We start from the raw sequence: 10,579 nt of genomic DNA, 5'->3' as shown, positions 1-10,579 counted from the left end.
AAAAAAATCCTGTGGGGAATAATGAGCATGTAATAAATATATGTATATAATTTGTATAATTACTAATAAAATCAAAAATAATTGAAGTACTAAAATTCTTCTTTAAGTTCTTTTCTTCTTCCTGTGGTAAAGAAAAAAACACATGGGTTAAAAAAGCCCCAAAGCCAGCCATAGGCCGGCTTTGCAGTATACAAATACAAAAAGAAGTGATATCTAATCAAAAACAGCCAAGCTGTAAAAAAAGGTGCGGCCCCCATAAAGGCCATGGTGAAAAAAGATGTGAAATCCAAGGTGGCGGCCAAGAAATGGCTGTGATGGTAGGTTAATGGTTACATTTTAATAACGGCAATTCAGGTGAATTTTGTGCCGCTTGGTCTTGGCACCAAATTCACCTGAATTGTTGTTATTAGAATGTAACCATTAACCTACCATCACAGCCATTTCTTGGCCGCCACCTTGGATTTCACATCTTTTTTCACCATGGCCTTTATGGGGGCCGCACCTTTTTTTACAGCTTGGCTGTTTTTGATTAGATAGAGTAAAGTATCAATTATCGGACAATATTATGTTCGGACAGCTGCCATTCACTTCCTGGGAATCCTGCAGCTTTGGTTGTTGTACCAAAAGGTAGGCTACACCAAGCAATAATTATCCTCCAATAATCAGCTTTGCATGATTAAAAGCTTAAGAGTTACAGCCAATAGTATGCTTAGTCCGATAAAATCTATGCTCGGATAAAACTATCAGTTGTCGGACTTTGATTTTTACTACCAGTAAACAATGTCCAATTTATTTCAAATTTGTATGCAATATACCTGTACTCATTAGCTATTAAGGCCAAAAACTGGTTTCGTTATCTTTAGCATAGAGAGAGTACGAGCCTCCCAATTTTTAGCGGTATTGTCGGATGCCCTCCGCTTTAGTTTAGCCATGCCCACCAACGGAGTTCATGCTTTTTGCAACAAATACACCAGTGCTAAACCACAGAAGAAGGTAAATAAATATCTTTCAAGAGTAGAGGTGTGTTTTAAAGTTGATATTCAGGATATTTCTATTGGAACGCAGTATTTTAGGCTCCTAAATGAAGGAGATGCACGCTAGGTGGGAAAATGAAATTACGAGGCACAACTTTCTGACCAACCATATTTGTTAGTCTTGGTGTCTCAATCACGAATACCACCTAGAAATGAAAAGATGTTCCATTTTCTACCTTCTATGGATGCACAAAGCAACATTTTCGTCCTTTTTGTTTCACCCATATAAGGCAGAGAAAGAAAAGTCTTTCAATTTCCGTGACAGTATTTGTGATAGGACACCAAGACTAGTATATGTAGGTGGTCAGAAGGTGGTTTTGCATAACTTCATTTTTCCACCTTGCGCGCATCTCTTTCATTTAGGAGCCAAAAATACTGCGTTCCAATGGAAATATCCTGAATATCAACTTTAAAGCACACCTCTACTCTTGAGAGATATTTATTTACCTTCTTCTGTGATTTAGCACTGGTGTATTTGTTGCAAAAGCATACAAACTCTGTTGGTGGGCATGGCTAAATTAAAGCGGAGGGCGTCCGACAATACCGCTAAAAATTGGGAGGCTCGTACTCCCTCTATGCTAAAGATAACGAAACCAGTTTTTGGCCATTAATAGCTAATGAGTACAGGTATCTTACATACAAATTTGAAATAAATTGGACATTGTTTACTGGTAGTAAAAATCAAAGTCCGACAACTGATAGTTTTATCCGAGCATAGATTTTATCGGACTAACCATACTATTGGCTGTAACTCTTAAGCTTTTAATCACACAAAGATGATTGTTGGAGGATAATTATTGCTTATTGTAGCCTACCTTTTGGTACAATAACCTAAGCTGCAGGATTTCCAGGAAGTGAGTGGCAGCTGTCCGAACATCATATTGTCCGATAATTGATACTTCACTCTATATACTAAGGAGAGTATCCTACTCTCATATACCCCTGTAGAAAGGCGTATCGTGAAGTTATGACGTAACACTTCTGAGTTCGCCCGTTTTTCTTTGTATAATTAATGATGTCATTAGTTGAACATGGTATCGATTGAACGCGTGCCTACCAACGTCGCTAGCTACCAAATTAACTCCAGCTCTAAGCGTTTCTCGCCCAACTACAATCGTTTCTTCATGGGTTAAGACCGCTTCGTAGGCGTTTCTTACTAGGCCATTCGCGAATATGGCTATCCTGAGCGTTGCAAGTGTGAAACGGTGCTAACGATTCTTGCGCTTTTACGGCTTCCTGTACGTCACAAACCACAACATCTTGTCGTTACGTCATAACTTCACGATACGCCTTTCTACAGGGGTATATGAGAGTAGGATACTCTCCTTAGTATATATATTATGAACTCTTGGCCTAAGGAATGACAATTGCGTAATCAGTGAAATGCATGGTGCGGCTGACGCAACCAGGGCAAGAAGAAGGAAAAGGTCTGTAGAACAAGAAACAGCATGAAAAAAAATCGCTTCTCAACAGGAGGTAGCTACTCTTCATTAACATTAACGGTAGACATACCTCACCAGGGGTAGTCTCGCGTGGCCAGACCGCTTTTTCTCCGTCACGGCGCTTACTCGATCAGAGATTATAAGCGCCTACTCCGAAAAAGGGTAGGCGCTTATAATCTCTAATCGATAAGCGCCGTGACGGAGAAAAAGTGGTCTGGCCACGCGAGACTAACCAGGGGCGGATTCAGAGTTTGGAAGGGGGTGGCACCTTAAAAAAAAAACTCGAAACCGCTGTCCAAGGTGTTTCTCGAGTTCAGTTTATCAAGGACGCGAGAACAAAAGAGGAGAAGAAAAGTCGATGAAATTAGGTGCTTTATAGCCACACTGCATGCATGCATGCACTGTGACACGTGCACGCAAAACTGTCGTGAGGGAAATACCCTAGCTATATATATTTGCCAATCTCGTCATATTGGCGGAGTTTGGGCGGAGTTTGGGCGATTCCCTTGTTTTGCTTGATCACTGTGTGGTCAGAGAGTTGTATTTACCGAGCACTGAAAATGGATATTTTCTTTTGGATAAAGATGGTTCGTGCACTTATTGACTTGATATCGGAACTTCCTAAGCTAAGAAAACCAGAAGTAAGCTCAAAATGTCTGTTTAATATTCACGCCTAGAGACTACGATAGACAATGAGCGCTAGACAAGACCGCTTTCACACGCACCGATCCGTAAGGCCACTCCAAATAAATTCTCTGTTTCCCGTCCACGCTTACTCCTGTGTTATTCCGTATTCTTCCATTATTTTCTTGCATACTGTACAGTCTTGGTAAAACTGATCTTTTTGTACGTAAGTATAGGGTCTACCTGGAGACATGATTCAGTCTTCAGGTTCTCGTTCACGGACTCCAACAGCACTTACCTGACATTTTAAAACTCTATGCTGATCTATAAGGATATCTTGCTAGTGTCTTCCCTCCTAGCACCACTGATTCCAACCAATCCATCCTCCACCCTTAACGGACCTGACTTGGTGTTCCATTTGTTTGCTCAAACTAACTATCCCCACCAATACCCAGCAACATCTTTAGGCTGCTAGAGCTTTGAAGGAAGATCGGTACAGCTGTTTACAATATGACCTTCAGCTTTCTGGCTTATCTGTTAATCTTATTCATTTCCATTGAGATTAGTTGTTTAGATCATTTTATGCCAGACACATGTACAATTGCCCAAGTGGCCAATGCTTGTGAAGTGTCATAAGATCCCTGTTTGAGCAGGCTGCTTGCATTGCTGTCTCCTGCTCATCAGTACTGACAGGATTTTTAATCCTAGAGCCACCCCAGACTGGAATCTATCGGTTTGCCTAAACTGAACTTTCCTGCATGCTATAATAATTATGTATTGTAATTTAATAGTGTAAGTCTTGCCATGGCTCCATGTTGTATACCCCCGTGATATTTAGCAGAAATAGATAGGTAGCTACCAGCCTATTAATTTTACCCTACAGCTAATTAATGGGGATGAGAAACTAATAATTGATTATGCTTAGGCATCAGTCTATTATGCTGGCATAATTTTGACCATAATAGGTACCTGGAAGCATCAAGCATAATGCTAGCATCTGAGGCGTATACATGCACTGTAAGTCCTGCATGCATGGCCAGTGAAAATGTTATTGCATGATAGAACATTCAGTACTTGTTTATTAGAGCAATATTTTATCCATGCATGCAAAGCTGTAAAAAGGGTAATTAGTCTCATGGTAGTGTTGTGAGGCCAAGCAAGCCAGCGTGCCATGTCATGGGTATATTGACAAGAAATAAAAAGATTTAATGAGTTTTTCATGCATACATGCATGTATAGGGAAAACTCAGCATGGTGAAAATAGCTACATCAACTATAACTGTTCCTTGTGCACAATTATATTAATTGTACACCAGAGCAAAATCACCTCCCAAGATTCTGTAATTGTACGTAACAGCAGAGGTAAATAATTTTATACTATGCTGTAGCCCCATTGTGCTTATAGCTATCCTCATATCTTGCTCAGTTATAATTGTGCTTTTTAAATGGATAGTATAACTTGTAATTGAAAGTAATGGCTATAATACAAAAATTACATGCTTTAGAGAAGGAACCGTGCATGGAGGCATGTATAGCCTATGCACGTATAGCTAAAGAAAATTAATGCATGCTTATCTACTTATTGTTATTACAATTTATTTATTTTAATGACCATTCAGGTACAATCTATGATTATAAGTTGTACATTGTGGGTCAAGGATAACATAAAATTGTTGGTGCCTGTCATTGGTGTGATGATTGTTTATTTAATCTTCTCAATTTGGATTGAAGATAATAATTTAAAAGCTGAAATTAAATCCTTGAGAGGTGAACTTTACTTAATCAAAGAAGAAAACCAGATCTTAACAGATCAAAATGAGAAGTTGATAGATCAAAATGATAAGTTGACTGAAGATAATCAACAGTTAGTGGAGCAAAGAGAGCAGCATGAGACTAGCCATGGTGTAATAGTTAGGCAAATAAGCTATATCAAAAAATGGATAAACCCAATTGGTAAACTAGAAGAACACATACATTATGTTATCCGATATTGCAAACTAATGAACAAATTCTACGCAGATTATGAAGAGATGGATAGGCTACGTCAGCAAATTGCATATGATATTGAAGAAGGCGATGATGAGATAATAGTACCCCTGGCAGTAGAGCTTATTATGAAGTTTAAGAAGAACAGTGATAAGCTCATGAATGCTTTAAGGTCAATGGACTTTGAGGAGATGAAACAGCTACAAGATAGTACAAGTACGGATAAGATTGAGAAAATGATGGATGATTTTCTAAATGAAGTTGCCATCATGCAGTTACAAAAAAGAGTTAAAGCACAGAAAGAAGCTGAAGCTAAAACACAAGAAAGTACTACTGCTTCACATAGAGGTCCTGCTACACAACAGAGCTCAACCACTGCTGTACAAAGTAGTTCATGGAAAGATATTACAGTGGGTGTAGCTTACAAGTTATTATCATGGGTGGGCAAGTGGCTCTTCTCATAACTTTAATCACACTGCTGACATGATAAGTTAAGTGGCTATATACTCAAATTAATATGAACAAGCTATTTTAAGATGCCCATTATGTACTATGGGGTATGCATCACATTTGTTGGCACACAATAGTTATTGTATTGATGATGTTTCTTGTTTACTTCAGTGTTGTGTGGCAAGCTAACAAAACAATTACATGTAAAGTTTATTGAATGATTCATTACTCACCTGTACTGCTTGTTCTGGACCAATTTCCAGTAATAATTGTAACCCATTGACCCACGCTCAGCAGAGCTATAATAAAAAATGTGAGAGCTCAAGCATAAAATCTTAATTGGGCAGTGTACAGTGTATAATACTCTAATAGAACATACACAATAGCTAACCCAACTTTGTTGCACATTTGGTAACAATGGTGCACAATAATTGGTTGTTTCTCCATAGCATAGTCTATAATGGAGTTTGCATGATGTTAATTGGGATTGGCTAATACAACAATAATATTATTTAACAAGCACTGCGGGTGATATTGTAAAAAAATTACCTAAAAGTGGGTGCTTTTGGGTTAAACTACCTAATGCAGACACCTCAACTCTCACTATAGCATGTGAGACACACGCATCGAATTGTTGTCTCATGCATATGCATGGTTTTCATCTCATGCACTGCGACTCTCATGTAATTTAATTTCACTTCAGACCTCTCATATATATATATACTATAATATATATATATATATATATATATATATATATATATATATATATATATATATATATAACTGAAGAAAGCGGCCAATTTTGCAATTTTATAGGAATTTTCTACTAAGAGGAGACCTCACTCAATAAGTATAAGCAAATCTCACTCATTTTAACCTCAGATCTCACGATCTCACTCCATGCAAGTGCACTTTACAGGTACATTGCTTGTTAAAATCTTGTACATGCACTAGTTGATCTTTAGCACATCCTCATGATTCATACATTACAACATTGTCTGGTCATATCATTGTCACAGTTTTACTAACCTCAGCTGCAACATGCATCACACTCCTCCCCTTGTTATCCTGGTATTCAGTAGCTTCTCCACTGACTAACTCCTACAGGACATGTGCACATGGCATAGATGCTTGGTCATCATACTTGTGAAGTAGCTACTAAGCTCACCTTCAGTGTTCCTATTTTGCCTCTCTCCTTTCCCACAAGTGTGATACACATTATGCTGCCATAATGGGATGGGTGAAGTGCTGCATATCTTTTCCCTTCTGCGTTCTGCCATCAGATGATGTTTACGAAGATCTATATATTCTTCTAAAGGATGTTTTAGTCAATCTCTAACATCACTGCCAATTGATCTAATCCAGCCTGACTCGTTCATTTAGCTTTATTTGTTATATGTTTCTGTGTTACTGTGTATCTTCTCTTTAAAATGTTTACTTTTGCTTGGAAAATTATTATATCGATTGATATATACCATCATTGAAACAATGAGAGAATGTACACACACACACACACACACACACACACACACACACACACACACACACACACACACACACATATATATGTACCACTTTCACACCTCAGATCAAAAGAAAGCCAGTGCATATATATCACATATTGCACTGACTCAAAATGTTAACGAGATATATGCACTGCTACCAGTGTGTATATCTTCTTACACACTGCCTTAACGAGATATACACACTGCCACCAGTGTGTATATCTCGTTAACTCGATACATTGCACACTATACCCAGAAATCATCAGATTTCTTTGATGTTATACTGTTATCCTCTTCTCTTATATAGGGAATCAAACAAGCTGTCGGTGATTGTGGGATTAAATTTTGCCAAATAACCTGTGATTGTGGGATTCAATTTTAATACATCAACAGTAGTTTGTTTTTTACTTTTGTAAATGTAGTAATTAAAACATGATAAACACTAGTCTCTTAAAATTACTATTTTAGCAAAAGTAAAATCAAACTACTGTTTGTGATGTATTAAAATTGAATCCCACAATCACAGCTTGTTTGGCAAAATTCAATCCCACAATCACAGCCTTGGTTCCCTATATAAGAGAAGGACATACCAACTAAAGATTTTGCCAATTAAGTAAGTCTGCATGCTAAAGTAGAACATATTAGTTATACCATGGGCACTTGTGCTTTGCCTGTATATATGCACTTGCCCTCGGGCCTGCGCACTTGTGCTTTGCCTGTATATATGCACTTGCCCTCGGGCCTGCGGCCCTTGGGCACGTGTGTATCAGGCAAAGCATTCGTGTCCGTGGTATAACTATTACATGTATATATATACAATAAAAGTGTGAATGTGTCTTCAGTCACCTGTGACCACAGAGAAGTGTTAAATAAACACCCGTATGGACATGGCAAGGTGTGAAATATAAAGATATAGCTACATGCATACACTAATTAATACAGTTTGAATCAGTTCAGGTCTGGAGATAACCACTCACTGCATTTTGGAGCCATAAATATCTATATTGTTTTAATTTGTGTTTATGTATTGCCCAGTTGATCATAGCACTACACATTTTTCATCAATATCTGTTAGCCAGTGTTGCGTCTGCAGTTAGAACTCGACATAGCAGTGACCTGCTCCATTTTGTTTCACCATTTGTAGTGTGTTCTGATCTGGCTCCACAGTCTCCGAATCAGGGGAGTCATGGTTGTATCTGGTAAAGTTTCCTCTTGGGTGGATGAGCTAAAAGTCTTGGCTTTGTTTGCAATTACACAGCCTCACGCTGCCTTTTCTCGTGGCCTCATTAGTAAGTGGTTATTTATTGCCAGAACTGTTCCAAACGTTAGTCATCTTTTTCAGCCTCTAGAGAATTGTGTTCACCACCACTTTATACCATCTGCTACTGGCCATGGATGTTCACCTCCTGGTGATTTTGAGAGAGATTTGTTTGCTCTCCCTGCTAGAATGGGAGGATTGGGCATTTCTAATCCCATCTTTTTGTCATCTACTGAGTTCCCTGCTTCTGATGAAATAATTCGGCCCCTACAATCACTGATTCCTTCTCAAGCTTATACCTATGTTGGTGATGTTAGGAATGCTCAGATCTCAATTAAGTCAAAGATCAAGCGTTTAAAGTCTTCTCGAGCTGTATCTACACGGTCTTAATCAGACCTAGCTTGCATGTGGTAAAATTTTGAGGGGGTGCTTCAGCACCCCAAATCCACGATCACAAACTGAAGGTGGTATAGCTATATAAGTGATGGGGCACAAAAGGTAACACACTAGGGATTTGTTTCTAGCAATATCATTTTTTACATTGCAGATCTGCATTTCAGACACTAAAACAGTTTCGGGAGATGGACCCTCAATTATGCCATGCAGGTGACAGCATGAGCATCCAAAGTTCATCTGGACCTCTTCCATTGAGTTAGACATGCACACTTCAAGAGGCATTCACTAGTCATGTAGGGCTAGCTACTTGCAACTAGAATCAAAATCAAGCAGTTGAATCAAGCAATGAAGATGTCCTAAAACAGGCGATCAAACACCTTAAAAAGCCAATTTGTGAACATTTATGGGGCTTTTTTACTAGCAGTTGGAATCAAGGTACTGTATAGATAGAAACTTTGGTGGGGTAAACTTTGGCAAATAGCAAGCTAAATTACTCAATCATAGCTATAAAGATGCTAATCTCCATAATTTTGGCGAATTTAGTGTGTAACGAATCGCCAATTTAGCTAAAGTTTTCCCCCGCGAAAGTTTCCCTCTACTGATATGGTATATTTTGATTATTTTCATCATCAAAAATCTTGTATACATTCCTGCATTTGAGAGAAAAGGTGCTTTCTGTCTTAAGAGCAGAAGTACCCAGTAATTAAGTATTAAATTGACTGATTGCAAGTTCATGCATTAGCTAAGAGGCATGTATGTATGTATTCTCTATCCCATCGTTTTGTTATTATACAGTGTTTTTGTCTCTAAATTAAAATTCATTATTATATAAGTTTGTCCCAGATTTACACAATACTTACAAGCTCATTTTTTGGTGCTAGATTCATATCTTTAAAGCATCATAATTCCTTTCATGTAATAAGGAAGCATGGTTCTGGTATTTAAATGGCTTTACATTACTAATAAATATTTTTGGAAGTGGTTACTGAACCGAAAGGTTTTTATTTTCATGTCTAGTAGTTGCCCCGAGCATTCAACTTTAGGGTACGCGAAAAGTAGCATTAGGGTTAGGGTCGGGTTCAGCTTTGGTTTCTTCTTCACCTTTAAGTTACATTCTTCTTACTATATATAGTGAGACTACTACGTGAGTAACATTTATAAGGTAGAAAAGTAGGGATAGTGGGTAGCTAGCAGCGGTAGCACAGTGGTTAGCCCACTGTGGCCTACAGTTCCAGCAATCCAGGGTTCAAGGCCACACACGCACGTACGCACGCACGCACGCACGCACGCACGCACACACACACATACACACACAGAGCAATATAGGATTTGTTATAGTTAAAGTAACTGTTCTTACAGTATTGCTAGAGTACATTCTACTTACACATACAGTATGTGGTGGCAGCTGCAGTGCAGTGGGTCATGAGGAAGAAGCACTACTTGTTGGTGTGCCTCACTATTGTACTAGCTTGGATCATTTATGCAGTGTGGGCTGAAATTTATTCTTTGAATCAAACATTGACACTGCAAAATCATGAGCTCAAGGAGTTGACATATCAATATCTGATACTTGTAAGTCAAAATCAGACACTGACAAAGCAAAACCACAAGTTGATAGATGAAGTTCAGAATTTGGCAGATCAATATCAGTTGTCAATGGATCTAAATGAGATGTTGACCAAAGATAATCAACAGTTGATGGAGAAAGTAATGCAGTATGAAACTAGCCATGGCTTGATAAGTATGCAAATATACTACATCGAAAAATGGATGGATCTGATTGGTAAATTAGAAGACCATATACAACATGTTATTAGATATTGTAAACTCAAGAAAAAAATTTATGCTGGTTCTAATGAGATGGATAGACTATGTAAACTG

At 38.2% G+C, this 10,579-nt stretch overlaps 1 protein-coding gene across 1 annotated transcript; it reads left to right on the top strand.

Moving 5' to 3' along the window:
- Positions 1–2,967: 2,967 nt before the first annotated feature.
- On the top strand, positions 2,968–5,818 carry LOC136238658 (uncharacterized). The gene is made up of 2 exons (XM_066029231.1): positions 2,968–3,117; positions 4,720–5,818. The coding sequence occupies exons 1-2, from the start codon at positions 3,037–3,039 to the stop codon at positions 5,548–5,550; spliced, it is 912 nt and encodes a 303-aa protein (XP_065885303.1). The 5' UTR covers positions 2,968–3,036; the 3' UTR covers positions 5,551–5,818.
- Positions 5,819–10,579: the final 4,761 nt, after the last annotated feature.

Source organism: Dysidea avara, chromosome 11 (genome assembly GCF_963678975.1).
Source record: "Dysidea avara chromosome 11, odDysAvar1.4, whole genome shotgun sequence".
Lineage (NCBI taxonomy): Eukaryota > Metazoa > Porifera > Demospongiae > Dictyoceratida > Dysideidae > Dysidea > Dysidea avara.
Note: the sequence above shows the minus strand (reverse complement) of the source record. Positions and strands in the feature narration are given on the sequence as shown.